This window comes from Sceloporus undulatus, chromosome 4, assembly GCF_019175285.1.
Source record: "Sceloporus undulatus isolate JIND9_A2432 ecotype Alabama chromosome 4, SceUnd_v1.1, whole genome shotgun sequence".
NCBI classification, from domain to species: Eukaryota; Metazoa; Chordata; class Lepidosauria; order Squamata; family Phrynosomatidae; genus Sceloporus; species Sceloporus undulatus.
In genome coordinates this window covers 221,098,214-221,115,204 of record NC_056525.1, presented here as the reverse complement: position 1 = coordinate 221,115,204, position 16,991 = coordinate 221,098,214, and the positions used below count along the sequence as shown (strand labels likewise).

Sequence of the window (16,991 nt, the reverse complement as noted above, 5' to 3'; positions counted from 1 at the left end):
TTTTTAAATAGCTATCTATTTTAACACTGTAATAATTTAATTCCTTTTTAATGCACCTCTTTTCTATGTTTTTAATTGTATTGTTCTTTTAATATTGTGACGCCGCTCTGAATCCCAGTTATAAGAAATGAGTGGGATTCAAATAAATAAATATAATAATAATAATAATAATAATAATAATAGTTTGTTTGTACAGTGCCATAAGTTTACATGGCGCTCTACAGACACAATCAGTTCAAAACATTAAATCCTGCCAGGGCCGTATAATCTAAGGAATAATAAAATATAAAACTATATAGTATTTATAAACAAATTATGCGGGTAAAGTGCATTGCTATAAAAGCAACTAATACACGTAATCAAATATAAAATTGAATGAATGAAAGAATGAAATCTGAATTAAAGGCTTTCTTGTTTTCTAAAGCATTTCAAACTTTATTTTAATACTCTTTTTATCATTTTTATATTTGAATTCATTCATTCATTCATAGAAATATAATATTATAAAACAACATTAAAATGAAAGTTCCAAACGCTTTAGAAAAACAGGAAAGCCTTTCATTCAGGCTTAAAACTAACATGAAAAGAGGCTGTTATCATCATCATCATCATCATTTTATTTATTTATATTTATATTTCTCCAAATATAGGGACTCTGGGCAGGAAACAACAAATTTAAAACAACAAAAATTTCAAAAACAAAAGCATATATATATATATATATAGTTTAAAAAATCTTTATTAAAATGTAAAATGTGTTTTAAAAAATCTATAGAAAAACTCTATACTAAAGAGCAAAACTTTCCAGCCCTCAGATTGCAGGGCTTCCCTTACAACTAGGGACTTTTTCCTATTCTGCTTCAGGCAGCACAGTATGAGGGGGCAGCCATGACTTTAGAAATTAAAAATATGATATATGATATATAATATATTTCTTCCAAAAGCTGCCTTGACTAGAAAACTACATTTCCCAGCATGCCTCCCTCCCTTCCTACAAAAGGGACCTGGAGTGACGACGTCATCGTCCCTCTGCCAATGACGTCATCCTCTATCCCCTCGCCCGGCCCTTGCAGAGCCATTGAGCCGCTTATTACTTTTTTTTAACTGGGCCTTAAGGAACTTTCTCTTCCGCTTTTTGGCATTTTTCCTGACTGACGTTCGGGAGGGCCAGTAGTCGTACACCACCCACCCTGTCGCAGCCAATCAGAGGGTGGCAGGAGGAGCTGTGAGGAAGGGAAGTCTTAAAGGGCCAGCAGCAGAATAAAGTTGCGAGGAGAGTTGCGTGTAAAGGAGATATTTGTTGCAAGGCGATATAGCTCACCTTGGCGGAGGATGGAGCAGGCGGCGCCTAAAAGGTAATAGCTGGCCCTCCTGTCTCTCCCAGAAGAGGCCGAGGCTTCGTTTTGGGGGCTAGAGAGGAGGCCTGCCTAGGCCCCAAGCCTTGGGGAGCCTCCTTTCTTTCAGGTCCAAAGCCACACTGCAGAAATAACCCAGTTTGAGACCGCTTTAACTGCCCTGGCTCAGTGCTAGGGAGCCCTGGGAACAGTAGTGTTTGTAAGGCATTGAGCCTCCTCTGTCAGAGAGAGAACTCTGGAGCTACAATGAAACTACCATTATTATTATTATTATTATTATTATCATCATCATCATCATCATCATCATCATCATCATCATCATCTTATGTACCGCCTTTCTCCCAACGTAGGGACCCAAGGCGGAGAACAAAAAGTATAAAACAATACAATTAAAAACAGTACAAGAATATATATATATGTGTGTGTGAGTGTGTGTGTGTGTGTATTTGTAAATATATATTTATGTTTATATATATATATATATATATATATATGTCCATCTATATATCTATAAATATATATTTATGTCCATATATATATATTTAAATATATATAGATATAATCCATCTTTATATATATATATATATCCATATATATATATATGTGTGTGTCCATCTATATCTATATCTATATCTATATCTATATATATATATATATATATGTCCAGATGGACATAAATACACCACAAGTGTACACAAATCCATGAAACAGTTTAGAGAGCATCTTTAATCATAGCCAAAACTATGAAGTAATTAAAAAACAAAATACAATAAGAGGGAACTGTTACAGATTTTTATGTTTATTTACTTAAAACCAAGTAAGGCAGGGTATGTATAAATAAATAAATAAATAAATGTTATTATAAATAAAATCAAAAACCATGCAGTAATTCCCTAGCATTGAGCCAGGGCAGTTAAAGTGGTCTCTGGGTTATTTCTGCAGTGTTGTTTTGGACCATATGCCCAGTGTTGTTGTTGTTGTTGTTTTTGTTGTTGTCCTGTGCCTTCAGGTGTGTTTTCAAGGCAATCACTCTCTATGCATGTAAATGTAATCCAAGTAGTGTCTGGTCCAATGAATGTTAAGATATATTTTTATATGTATTATGTTCAATTATTTTCATAGAATGTACACCATAGGCATGTTTATTTCATCTATTTTAATCGATTATACATATGTACAGCTCCATGTAAATTTACAGCGCTTTGTAAATAAAGCTTAATAATAATATTGATAGTGTGGACTGGACTTCTGTCAGGTAAGCAAACCCATGCCTGGTGAAACGTCAGGAAGAAACTCTTCTAGAACATGGCCAGATAGCCCGAAAAATCCACAAAAAAGTATGGATGCCGGCCATGAAAGCCTTAGACTTCACAAACCGATGCCTGTCTGCCCAAAATGTTTTTTTAAAATCAGTTTTGTGATGCTCTAGAGTCTAGATCAATGTTCTAGAGCAGATCATTAGAGAGTCTGTGATCATCTAGAAGGCAATGCCATAATCACAAAAAGTCAACATGGGTTTCAGAGAAACAAGTCATGCCAGACAAATTTTATCCCTTTCTTTGATAAAATTATCAGCTTGGTAGATGAAGGGAATGCTGTGGATATAATATATCTTGATTTCAGTAAGGCCTTTGACAAAGTTCCCCATGACATTCTTGCAAACAAGCTTGTAAAAGGTGGGCTAGACAAGGTAACTGTTAAATGGATCTGTAATTGGTTGACCGGCCGAACCCAAAGGGTGCTCAACAATGGCTCCTTTTCATCCTGGAGAGAAGTGACCAGTGGGGTCCCACAGGGCTCTGTCCTGGGCTCAGTGCTGTTCAGCATCTTTATCAATGACCTGGATGACAGAATTGGGAGCATACTTATCAAATTTGCAGATGACACCAAATTAGGAGGAATAGCTAATACCCCAGAGGACAGGATCAAGATTCAAAATGATCTTAATAGATTAGAAAGCTGGGCCAAAGCTAACAAAATGTATTTCAACACGGAGAAATGTAAGGTATTGCACTTAGGGTGGAAAAATGAAATGCACAGATATAGGATGGGTGACACTTGGCTGAACCAGACTAAATGTGAAAGGGACCTAGGAGTCCAAGTAGGCCACAAGTTGAACATGAGTCAACAGTGTGATGCGGCAGCTAACAAGGCCAATGCAATTTTAGGCTGCATCAATAGAAGTATAATGTCTAGATCAAGGGCAGTAATAGTCCCACTGTATTCTGCTTTGGTCAGGCCCCACCTGGAATACTGTGTCCTGTTCTAGGTACCACAGTTTTAAAAGGCTGTTGAGAAACTGGAGCGTGTCCAAAGGAGGGCGACTAAAATGGTGAAGGGTCTTGAAACCAAGCTCGATGAGGAACAACTTAGGGAGCTGAGTATGTTTAGTCTGGAGAAGAGAACGTTAAGATGTGATATGATAGCCCTGTTTAAATACTTGAAGGGTTGTCACACTGAGGAGGGAGCTAGCTTGTTTTCTGCTGCTCCAGAGACTAGGACCCAGAGCAATGAATGTAAGCTCCAGGAAAAGAGATTCCACCTCAACATTAGGAGGAACCTCCTGACAGTAAGGGCTGTTCGACAGTGGAACACACTCCTTCCTCGGAGTGTAGTGGAGTCTCCTTCCTTAGAGATCTTTAAATAGAGGCTGGATGGCCATCTGTCGGGGATGCTTTGATTGAGATTTCCTGCATGTCAGAGGGTTGGACTGGATGGCCCTTGTGGTCTCTTCCAATTCTATGATTCTATGCCCTTTTTGTTGTGTGCCTTCAAGTTGTTTCTGACTTATGACGGCTCTAAGGTGAACCTGTCTTTGGGTTTTCTTGGCAAGATTTGTTCAGAGGCGGCTTGCCATTGCCTTCCTCTGAGGCTGAGAGACTTCTCACACTGCACTGTTACAACACTGTTATCCCACTTTTAACTGCTATGGCTGCCTCCTGTGGCATTCTAGGGTTTGTAGTTTATTGAGGATTGCACTATGATGCTGGAGGACAAGGTTTGATTCCCTGCTCGGCCATGTAAACCCACTGAGTGACTTCGGGCATGTCACACTCTTTCAGCCTCAGAGGATGGCTGTGGCAACCCCCCTCTGAAGAAAGTTGCCAAGAAAGCCCTGTTATAGGGTCCTCAGAAGTTGGAAATGACTGGAAGGCTCACAACAATAACAACTAAGAGGTTTACTGAAGCCTACGAGAATTATAAACGTCCCTCCCTTAACTGCAAATCCGAAATGGAATAGTAAAACTATAATACTGTCAATTTTCCTGAACGGAGGCTGCGTGATCCAAATCAGTTTGATAGCTTACTCCCACTATCGGAGATACAGATTGTTGCAATTCTAAAAAAGAAAACCGCTAAGGGATTCAGTGCCAAATGGACTGGTTTAAATGGGGTTTTGGGTTGCCCCTTTCCCACCCTGCAAACTGCACCAATGCAAGTCTGAACTGCATGGAAATAACCTGGTTTCCAAAACAGGTTATTTTGTAGTGTAAATGTGACCTCTGACAGCCTCAGTTTTCTCATCTTGGCTTCCAGGGAGAGCTCAGTCTTGCTCTGTACTAGAACCTATTTCTTTGTATTTTGGTATTCTCAACAATCTTCTCCAGCATTGCATCTCAAATGACTTTATTTTCTTCCTATCTGCTTTCTCATCCATACATGGTGGCATGGAATACGATTGCTTTGACTGTCCTCACTTTGGTGTTCAGAATTCTACCTTTGCACCTTAGGATCTTGTCCAGCTTTTCCATAGCTAGTCCAGAAGCCAAGCCCTAATTGCCAAAATAGCAATCTGTTGCTAAAAGTGCTCTCAGCAGTGGCCCTCTGCTCCTCCCAGCCTTACTGATCCCACGAAGAACCAAAACTGTCTTGGGTGTGTAAATACACCTTATATATTTGTACATGTGTGTAAATACACACCTGTTACACACATCCCTGCTTCCATCCTCTTTTCCATGTGAGAAAACTACATTCCCTATGGACCTCTCCAACTCCTTTTAAACAAATCATGCTCCACATCATACTCTTATGCCAACCCCACATTCCCACTTCTATCCTCTTCATGTCTTCAATCCAGAATTGCTATCATCCCCTGACTTTGTGTGTGTGAACACTAATATAGCTAGATGATGCTCACTTATACAGGCACAAAGTGTGGATAGTGAAATCTTCCCATTTGCCATTTTCTGTTTTTCCTGGTTGAGATATAACAGTGTGGTTGGAGGATATTAAAGCATAACAACACCACATTGGGTTACTTTATTGATGCTCTCTTAGCCTGTACTACTGCTTAAGCCCCACTGAGAGCTAGAGACCTCCCACACAGACCCATCTATGGTCCACATAAGAATGGGACAGAAAGTAATCTTTCCAGCACACGTACCACCCATTTTAGACCTCCCTGCTGGTTCTTCCCAAGGGGTAGGACAATGCATTTTCCTGAATTTCCTTCACTGGTTTTCTTGAAGGACACCTACTGAGACATTTAACCTCTGTCACACGAAGGGGTATGGGAACCTCTGTTTATCACAGTTATTTTTCAAAGTACATGTATAAAGTGGACATACATTCTGGTTTTTATTAAAGCATGGTTAAGGTCAGATTACATTGCTAGCTTTCATTTATCCTTTTACAATAGCTGTGGAAGAAATGTGGTGACAGAATAAACGTGTAAGTGATGGGATTTTAAAAAACATTTTGGGAACCCTATTACACACTGTAGTGCTTCAGTAGATTATAGAAGATGAACATCACATTTATTGTTGTACTGATGTAGGAACACATCTCTGTGCTCATTCTTAGGGTGGAACAGATAACACTGATGTATCTTAAGCTACCATTTTTTTCATTTGACTGTTCCCAAAACATATTTGCAATATGAGACCAAATGCTAAATCTGGGTACATAATCTGTTGAGTACTCTGAATTCTCTTGTCCCTATAAAACAGGTGAAATAGCAGAGAAAATTTGAGGGATTGTGATTCTGACATGCAGGTGCTTCTTCATTGGGATTTACTCAGGTTTTGTATACGCCTCCCATGTATAGGTTTGCAAACAGAATAAACACTAAATGAAATGTGAGGCCAGGTTTCATACAAGATACCGTATATTGTTAGCATGAGGCTTTGTTTTTAGCATGTATACGTGCTGTATACGTGCTGTATAAGAAATCTGGCCAACTTTTCTGAAGGTGTGCCTATAGCCTTTTGCCCTAAAAGTGGCCATTGGAACACACTGGAGCAATATCTTCTGCAGAAACTGAAAAATAATTTTTCAATGAACTACTAAGGACTATTAGTTCATTTTAAGGTTTGAAGATCATTAAAGGTCTTTGGAAACTGTTTGACTTGCTTGACTGCATATGTTAAGCATGTTAGTTTAATTTGACTGAAGTTGAATCTTTTATGCTTAACAATTTATGTGTGCAAATGCTTTGAATAGACTGGGCAGTGGGCAATCAGTGCCAAAACCTACTTATAAAGTACATTCTGTAGACTTTGAATACTTTGGATTTTGTTTAAATAAGTTGCCCATTTCTGTGGACAATGTCTGGCAGATACCTAGAGAGGTGTTCTTTCAGGTAAAAACATAGTGTTTTTGTTATTGGTGATTTTTCTACATTCATGGGGGTCCTGTGCCCCTAACCCCAGCAAATGTGGAGGGACGAGTGTATTCTGCCATGGAGACAATGTGGAGGGACCACTGTATGGTCCAAAACACACTGCAGAAATAATCCAGTTTGAGACTACTTTAAATGCCTTGACTCAATGCTAGGGAATTCTGGGAACTTTAGTTTTATGAGACATTTAGCCTTCTCTGTCAGAGAGCTTTGGTGCCACAATAAACTACAATTCCCAAGATTCCCTAGTGCTGAGCCAAGGCAGTTAAAGTGGTCTCAAACTGGATTATTTCTGCAGTGCATTTTTGGACCTTACAGTGGTCCCTCCACATTCACTGGGGTAAAGGACCCCCCTGAATGTGGAAAAACTGCAAATTAAAAAAACACACTATTATTTTTAACTGAGAGATAACATCTCTAGGAATCTCTTGGTCCTGCACTGCAACTCTGTGGCCAACACCTGCCAGAGGTTGATCACAGAATCATGCTGGAGGACCTACAAATGCCTAGAGAAGTGTTTTCTCTAGGAATGTCTAGGTTCTCCAGCAGAACTCTATGATCAACTTCTGGCAGAGTCGCGCTGGAGGACCTAGAGAGAACATATTAATCAAAACCGTGAATAATCAAATCTACAATAGTCAAAACCGCAAATATGGAGGGCTGACTGTAGTTTCTTCCCAAATAACAGCTGCAAGCTAAAAAGTAACTTGGAGCTGTTAGGTTTCCGGCAATGATGTGTGCTTTTTTCCATACATATTCTTAAAATCTATGTTGTAGTCATAGCAAGATATATTCATAAGCTGCCAACACTGCTGCCATCATTATGGGTAGCCAAGGAAGTTTCTGAAGTTCTGTTATTGTTGTTAACTATCTCCCAATTGACCCCACTCACGGCAACTCTGTAGATGAGACATCTCCTAGCCCCCTATCCTCCACTGCTCTCCTTAGTTCTTGCAGATTCACGCTCCTGACATCCCTGATAGAATCCATCCATCTGGCATGTGGTCTTCTTCTCTTTCTGCTACCCTCTACCTTTCCTAGCATTATTGTCTTTTCTAATGATGTGCTCTGCTCTAGAAAGGCTCTGGGAGGAGTGATATAGAGCTGGTCTGCTAGTTCCGCCCCCTAGTGACTCACAGATGTGACTCACTGAAGCTCCACCCCCTCTGCAACAAGCACACTTTCCCTAGAGTTTTTAAAAAAATTTAAACAGTCACCACTCAAAATGGCTGCCCAGCTACCTCTCTCCTCCTCTCTGTAGCAGGAACTGCTCTGGAAAGGCTCTGGGAGGAGTGATATAGAGCTAGTCTGCTAGCTCCGCCCCCTAGTGACTTATAGATGTAACTCACTGAAGCTCCACCCCCTCTGCAACAAGCACACTCTCCCTAGAGTTTTTTTTAAAAATTAAACATTCACCACTCAAAATGGCTGCCCAGCTTCCTCTCTCCTCCTCCTCTCTGTAGCAGGAACTGCTCTGTAATAGGAGCACTACAGATATGGTATTTGCCCTTATACAACTGCAAGAGAAATGTAGAGAGCAGAACAAAGGACTCTATGTAACATTTGTTGACCTCACCAAAGCCTTCAACACTGTGAGTAGAAAAGGTCTGTGGCAGATCCTTGAACGACTAGGAGGCCCTCCCAAATTCCTCAAAATGATTATCCTGCTACATGAAGGCCAGCAAGGTCAAGTCAGATATGGTGATCGCTGTCTCGGAGCCCTTTCTAATAACTAATGGTGTGAAACAAGGTTGTGTTCTCGCTCCAACTCTATTTACAATCTTCTTCAGCATGATGCTCCAAAGGGCTATGGCAGATCTCAAAGAAGAAGATGGCATTTATATATGCTACCATACTGATGGTAGCTTGTTTAACTTAAGCCGCCTGAGGGCTCGCACTAAGACTCTAAACTATCTAGTCTGTGAGCTGCTTTTTGCTGACAACATCTTGTTTTGCTACAACTGCAGAGCTTTTTGGACTGGAAGTCAGTCTGAAGAAAACGGAAGTTCTCTACCAGCCAGCACCACAGGAAGAACACTACCATCCCCACACCACTGTAGGCACATCTGTGCTTAAGTCCGTCCTGCAGTTTGCCTACCTGGAAAGCATCATCTCTTCAGATGCCAAGATTGATAAAGAGATCGATCAGAGATTAGCAAAGGCATATACATTCATCCCTCCATATTTGCGGATTTGATATTTGCAGATTTGATTATTCACGGATTTGATTAATATTTTCTCTCTAGGAATATCTAAGTCCTCCAGTGCAACTGTATGGTCAACTTTAATTAAAAGTTGCACTGAAAGACCTAGAGATTCCTAGAGAGAATACTCTACTAGAATTTGTAGCTCCTCCAGTGTAGTTCTGTGGTCAGTGTCTGTTGGACATTGAGCACAGAGTTGCACTGGAGGACCTAGAGATTCCTAGAGAGGTGTCCTCTCAGGTAAAAACATGCTGTTTTTGTTATTTGCTGTTTTTCCATATTCACGGGGATCTTGTGTCCCTAACCGTAGCAAATATGGAGGGACAAGTGTAGTGTATTTGGAAGGCTTCACAAAAGAGTCTGGAGTAAGAGTCTGTATAGAGCCATTGTACAGTCGGGCCTCCGCATACGCGGCCCTTTTTTACGCGGCTTTGAGCGTACGTGCTCAAGCCGCGGGGCGGAAGGGGCGGCGTGTCCCATTCAATTGAATGGGCGTGCGCGCCCGCGCTGCCGCGCACAAGCCCCATTGTTTCCAATGGGACTCGAGCATAGGCGGAATTCGCCTTACGCGGAGGGATCCAGAACGGATCCCCCGCGTAAGGCGAGGACCCACTGTACTGTCTATTCTCCTTTATGGATCTGAAACATGGGTCACCTATTGCCAACACCTACGACTCCTCGAACACTTTCATCAGCGCTGTTTACGCACAGTTCTAAATATACACTGGTATGACTATGTGACAAATGTTGCTGTCCTTGAGCAAGCAGGGATCACTAGTATTGAGGCCATGCTATTGACGACGCAGCTGCGCTGGGCAGGACACATTTCTAGGATGAAGGACCATCTCCTCCCAAAATTAGTATTCTATGGTGAACTCGCTACGGGTCAGCGTAAGAGGAGTGCTCCAAAGAAGAGATACAAGGACTCCCTGAAACAACATCTCAGGCTCGGCCAAATTGATCACCAACAATGGTCCACCCTGGCCTCGCATCAGGAGGCATGGAGCCACACTATCCATGATGCTGCATCCTTTTTTGAAAGCTTACGCCGAATGAGTCTCGAAGAGAAACGACAATGCAGAAAGAACCACAACCCGGAAACATCACCCAAGGAGACTTTCTGCTGTGCTTTCTGCAACCGGACTTGTTTATCTCGGATTGGCCTTTTTAGTCATCAATGCGCTTGTAGAAAGCGCGGGATGAGTCCTTCCTGAATCTTTGTTCGCAAAGCAAAGCCAGAGAGAGATAGATGTTCAACATTAAGCCTATCTTTGCATTTTCTTTTTGAACTTCTTCAATAATTGTTCCATGTTTGTGATGTGTTCCACTAGTAGTATGGTGTCATCACATATCTTAGATTGTTGATATTCCTTCCTCCTATCTTTACTCCTCGTCTCCGTATGACATTTTTATCTTTGTGTGATATTTTCTACATATAAGGTGAATGAGTAGGATGATAGAATGCAGACTTGCCTGACCCCTTTGGCAATTGGGAACTATTCTGTTTCTCTGTATTCTAGTCTAACTATAGCATCTTGTCCTGAGTACAGATTTCTCATCAGGTGTAGTGGCACTTCCACGTGCTTAAGAGCCATCCATAGTTTTTTGTGATCTATGTAGTCAGGTGCTTTGCTATAGTCTATTAAGTACATGCTGATTTTTTTCTGGAATTCCTGTGTATTCTCCATTAACCACTATATGTTTGTTGTGTGTTCCCTAATGCATCTTCCTTCCCTGAACGCCATTTACATCTTTGGGATTTCTCTCTCCACGTATGACTGGAATCTGTGTTGTAGAATTTTGCGCATAATTTTGCTTGCATGTAAAATTAGTGCTATGGTCCTATAGCTACCGTAGTACAGTGGAGCCTTGGTTTACGTGGGGGATCCGTTCCCGACTCCCCCCCACATAAGGCAAATCCCGTGTACGCTTGAGCTTGTGGCGGTGTGTGCTTGCGGCGGCCATGTGCGCCATGCACTACTTCTTCTTCTTCTTCTTCTTCTTATTATTATTATTATTATGGAGCGGGTGCACTGTATTTTGTGTCTCCTTTTTTGTGGATGGGGTTTTATATAGATCATTTCCAGTTTGTTGGCCACCATTTTGTCTTCCATATTGGCATTTATTGGTTAACAACACAGTTGATTCTCTCTGTGTGGATTGTAGCAGTTCAGTTGAAATATCATCTGTTCCTAGTGATTTATTTTTCCTAATTTCTCATAGTGCAGCACCCACTATGATTTTAGAATTTGTGGTTCATCTTTTTATGGTTCTTCACTTCATGTGTCATTCATTTCTTCATCTCTTTTATATGTACATAATTCTTTTGGAAACTGCTGCAAATTCTGGCTATTTGTACAAGCTTGTTCTGTTTATATTCATACAGAATCAGGTAAACGAGAGGGTACAAGACATAAGGATTCATAGAACAATATTTCCATGTTCAATACTAAAAACCACCAAAATAATACTAATAATTGGTATGTTGTAATGGACTGAAAATGGAAAGAAGATTCCCAAAATCAGGTGCAAATTCTAGCCCATCAGTAGAAAACCAACTTCTCTACAGATGATTTAAACTACAAATCAGTAATCATAATCACTCAGTGTAGGTTTACAAAGAGTTTGATTCAGTCTAAATTAAGGATGTTTTAGTTCCACTAAAGTTAGAAGGACTTAAATTAGTCATGTAACTTGTCCTGCCGTTTTTGCTGGAACTGAAGCGCAATTAACTTAGTTTGGAGCCAACCAAAAAAGAACAACAGCAAATTTAAAACACTTTAACACAGTTTATAGACACAAGCATCTGAAGAAAGTACAGGTTGAGCACCCCTAATCCGGAAATCCAAAAACCTCCAAAACCCAAAATGCTTTGAATATATCATGTCATAGCAACATGATGCTTTGAGGCTTTGATTTTGGGATATTTTGGAGGGTCTAGGATGATTAATCATAGCCAATTCATTGTGGCTGCTTCAGCATGGCTGGTTTGGCACAGATGGTTGATGGTGGCCCTTTCAGTGTGGTTGATTGAGTACAGCTGTTTTAGCACCAATTGGAGAAGATGAATCAATGCTGATCTTTCAGCATGGCAATTTAAATAAGAAGTTGTTTCAGCACTGCTCTCCCACCAAGCCATATCAACAGAGGCATTGGAGTAGCTGAAGATGGTCATATGAAATGAAGTGAGTGGGGAGAGTGTAAGGGAATGAGTGGAGAAGATGGTCAGATGAAAGAGAGTGAGTGGGGAAAGCCATTAAATGGTAGCGGGTGAGTGGTGAAGACAATCAGATGAAAGGCGATGAGTGTGGAAAACTGATAGTAGCTAATCGGCCGCTCAGATGGTTGTGTTGAAATGGGTTTGGTGATAGAGCAGCTCTGAAACAGTTGCTTGTTTAAATTGCTGCAGTGACAAAGCAGCATTGAATTGTCTGCTGTGACTGGCGCTGAAATGGCCACCATGATGTATGAGCAATAGTGAATCAACAGCACTGCTCTGATCAGCCATGCTGACATGGCCGTGATCAATTGGCTGTGCAAAACCAGTCATGCTGAATTGGCACTGGCAAATCTTCCATGCTGAAGCAGTGGCAATCAACAGCTGCAATAAATTGTCCCATTCTGCTCTAGCCCCGGATCTGTCTGAAGCCTTATACATGCAGTTACAGGTACATACTATGCTACTTGTGTTCCAAAATCCCCCAGAATTCCAGCTCCAAAGCACCTCTGGTTCCAGGTGTTTCGGATAAGGGGTATTCTCCCAGTATAATACTAAAATGGTTTGTGTCTTGCACTGTTCAGCAGTGTAGTTGGGCTTGCTTTATAACAAGTAAAATATAAGTAGAAATTTCCTAGTACCTTGTAGAAAGTACTAAGTTCTGCAACTAAATAAAAAGATTCCACATGTGTGCTATAGAACATTAATGTGGAGTACAATTTTAGGATGCAGAAATTGAATATAAATATACCCAACCTATCTATTATTTAAGATGTTTTACAATCAGTTTTAAATTGCATGAGCTTTTTCCCTTTGTTCATCATAACTTATTTTTAATAATGGGAAATCATGTTTCAAGCCAGTAAGCATGGTCTGAATATAATACTGTATAATATAATAGCATTGGTAAATGAAGTTGGATGATAAAAATAACCACTTTCATTTGTGGTAGAGTTGTAAGCACTGAGAACAGCAAATGGCATTTAAATTTTGAGTGCACTCCTTTTTTCAAAATACTTATTTCAGTAGTATCATAACTGTTATTTCAGACTAAAACATGTGAATTAGTAACTGCCAAGAGTTTTCATAGTTCATTTTTCCTTTCCCGCAAAACCTATATAAAGTTGGTTGTTACAATTTTTCTTCATTTAGGCTTCTTTAAACATGAGAACTGCCTACAATTTCCATATACAGTATATATATATACTCTCTTCTATTCTTATGTTTTTAAATTAAGGAAGCTGTTTGTTTTTGCATGTGGTTATAAATATTCAAGTATTCATAAGTAATTTGTTCCCTTGTAGAGTAGTTGTTTTAACTCTGTTTTTTTGGGTTGGTTGCCACTTTTGGGGATGCCACTTTTAATTTAAAATGAATTGGGCCTGATAAATGTCTGCAACAAATCATTGTTAACAAGCAAAGAGACAACAGAGAAATTAATGGAAATTGGTTGGCTTCATTTTGAAATTAAATGCATTTGTATTTAATACTTACTTTGACATGTAGGATATGTTAAGAACTCCTGTCTTGGTTAGCATACTTTCAGAATCATTATAATACATGATGTAGTCAAGGAGATTCAAGGGATTGAATGTATGAAAAGATTTGTTTTTTAAAGAAATATTTGGCAAATATAACTGTGTGGGATTGGGTTGTAGGAAGAGGTACAGTGTAGAATTGATCGCAGGGCAGTGCATTTTTGGCAAGCCAGAGATCTGTAAGCTTTGTAGCATAAAGAGATGTATAAATACTGTACTACAGTGTGTATTATTGGATAAGGCACTCTCTAGCTCTGTATTTCCATATGGATTGCCTTAACATTGTAATTACAGATAATAATCACCTTGAGCAAAAATGCTTGTCTGAGTTTGTTAGTCCCTAAAAAATTGAGATGAGATGTCAGTGGCTACTATTTGTTGGATCCCTAGACACAGTGGCACAATACTGCATAGTCCTTGTGGTGTGGTGCTTCTCCAATATCTACAAGAGGATCTTCTCGTGAAGCAGAAGAGGAACTAAGGCTCTGGGACAGAGTCTTCTCAAGTCAACACTCCCTGTGGCAAATGGAGAATGTTGATCTAAATATCATGCCCATTAGTGACTTAACATATTGCATTTATTATTTTAAGGTCAACATGGATGTGATTTATTACCACAATGTATGAACATTGTGCACTTGTTTGTAAAACACTTGCTTTGTACAGGCATGGTCACTAAGGACATGGGATTTATTTTTTGCTGTTCCATTCCAATGAGTATAACATTTCCAACAGTATGGGTTTAAGAAGCTGGTCTGTGCCCAGTATTGTGTATTCTAACAGTTGGTGGTTGTCTGATAGACTTTCCTGTCAATTGCTACCCAATCCTTTTAACAGGAGTTGGCAGGAATGGAACGTGGGACTTTCTACCAGTGTGGTGTAGTTGGCCTGGGACTTGGATGATTGAAGTTCTAGTTCCCACTGAGCCATGAATCTCATGACCAGTCCTTGGGCCAGTCACTTTCTCTCAGACTGACATACGGTATGTCACAAAAATGAGAACAAAGTGAAGAGGAGGAGAGCCAAGTATATCACCTTCAGTTTTACAAGGCACAGTGACTCAAATTTGCTTTCTGTTGGACCATATTAGTCTTTAATTTTCTGTTAAAATCAGCTTATCGTTCACATGGCTGGCTTGAAATGCACCACTTCTCCTTTCAAGGATTGCAGATGTTAAATACAGAGACTTGGATCTAGAGCTGTGAGTGATAAGAAAATGTATTAATATATAGTATTTTGTGAATTTTTGTGCTAGGAGGAGACCTTTGTCAGCACAGGGCCATGGTGCATTGGGAATTGTGTAACTGTATGGGAATCTTAGAAAATAAAATATAAATGTAAATAGTAGCAGATGAGTGAAAAATCTTGAAAAAGAGCTTGCATGAATAGAGGAACTTTGTGTATTTAGAGTAATCTTTCCTTTCTGGATTGGAAATGACATATTGGCGGGTTATAGACTGCCCATTTGGGGTGGGCTGCACCCGCCCCTTTCCCCGGTGTATCGGGGCCTCAGCTGCCAGAACGGCAGCCGCTGAGGCCCCGATCCGCCGCTTTTCAGGCTGCGGGGAAGCAACAAAACGCCGCTTCCCCGCAGCCTGAAAAGGGGTGTCCCTGGGGCTTCAAGCCCCAAGGACACCCCGCGGCGGCGGGGAAAAGGAGAAGGGGCCACTTGGCCCCTTTCTCATTGCTTCGCTGGGCGCAGCCGTCTGAAGGCTGCGCCCAGTGAAGCAAAGCGCTGCCGCAAACCAGGAAGGAGCTCCGAAACGGAGCTCCTTTCTGGTCCGCGGAAAGGGCGCCCTAGGCGCCCTGGCGTGGAGTGAGGACGTCACGTCCGCGCCGCCCCGTGTAGAGGCGGCGCGGCCGTGACATCCTCATGACAGCGGCCGTCTGGAACAGCTGCCGTCATTTTTTACGTGCAGAGCGCATATTAGGGTTAGGGAGGTGCGGAAGCACCGCATCTCTCAACCCTAGTACTCGCTCCACACGTACTTTGGCGTTTGTAACCCGCCATTGTTCCATGAATATTAGAGGCTTTCTGCTATTAAAAAAGTACTTTGGACCCAGACTGGGTGCAGGACAAATGCGTAAGGAGGGAGAATGGATATGGCTTCACTAGCATGGATTAGTTGTGTGTGCTTGCATAAGTAAAACCACACCATTATCTTATTGCATCACTAGAGTAAAATGAACTTGTTCTCAGGATGGATATCCAAGCTCATGTTATCTATTGGGTGTGGAATCAGTTCATCTGCTTGCATACCACATCTGGCAGACAAGCTGTAGGATGGTTGCTTCCCCTGAGAAGTTGCATGTGGGGGAAGATTTTTCCCCTGTCATTCCATAATGAACCTTTAGCAAAACAGAATATCAGAATGTCATTCAGACTAGGATGAGTAGAAGAAACATGGGCCTGTTACAGACTGCCAAAATAAAGCTGCTTCTGGTCTCGTTGGAAGTATGCTATTTAAATGATGCATGGGTCCTAAGAGTCCGGAGGTTGCACCAAAGCCACACTCCATTCCTAAGCACCGGTGTGCAGCTTTTGGTGCAGCTTCCGGATTCCTAGGATGCATGCATCATTTAAATAGCATACCTCCAAAGAGACCCGAAGCAGCTTTATTTTGGCAGTCTGTAACAGGCCTTCGATATCTACAGCATTATATAAATAATAAAAATAATAAGATGGAAGAGACCTCAAGGACCACCAAGTCCAACCCCTTGCCATGCACAGTCAAAGCACTCCTGACAAATAGCCATCCAGCCTGTGTTTAAAAACCTCCACAGAATGAGACTCCACCAGTCTCAGAGACAGTATGTCTAACAGTTCTTACTGTTGGGAAGTTCTTCCTAATATTTAGGCGGAATTTCTTTTCCTGTAGTTTGAATCCATTGCTCCATCTCCTAGTCTCTGGAGCAGCAGAAAACAAGCTTGCTCCATACTCAATATGACATCCATATTGGTGACTGATGAGGTCACCTCCAGAATCGCTGGGTGAGAGGCAGGGATTGAAAGGAAGAACTGGGATCACCAAAGTGAGAGCTGAATATCATGATGCT

At 41.0% G+C, this 16,991-nt stretch overlaps 1 protein-coding gene across 2 annotated transcripts in view; it reads left to right on the top strand.

The window, feature by feature from the left end:
• The first annotated feature begins 1,092 nt into the window (after nt 1–1,092).
• The window catches only part of STK3 (serine/threonine kinase 3), an 881,840-nt gene continuing 865,941 nt past the window's right edge, over nt 1,093–16,991 (top strand). The window contains exon 1 of one of the 2 annotated variants that reach the window (XM_042464942.1): nt 1,093–1,355. In XM_042464942.1, coding sequence (XP_042320876.1) covers nt 1,333–1,355 — 23 coding nt within the window. In that variant the 5' untranslated portion in view covers nt 1,093–1,332. The remainder of the gene's footprint in view (nt 1,356–16,991) is intronic. The other variant, XM_042464941.1, reaches the window with a different exon arrangement.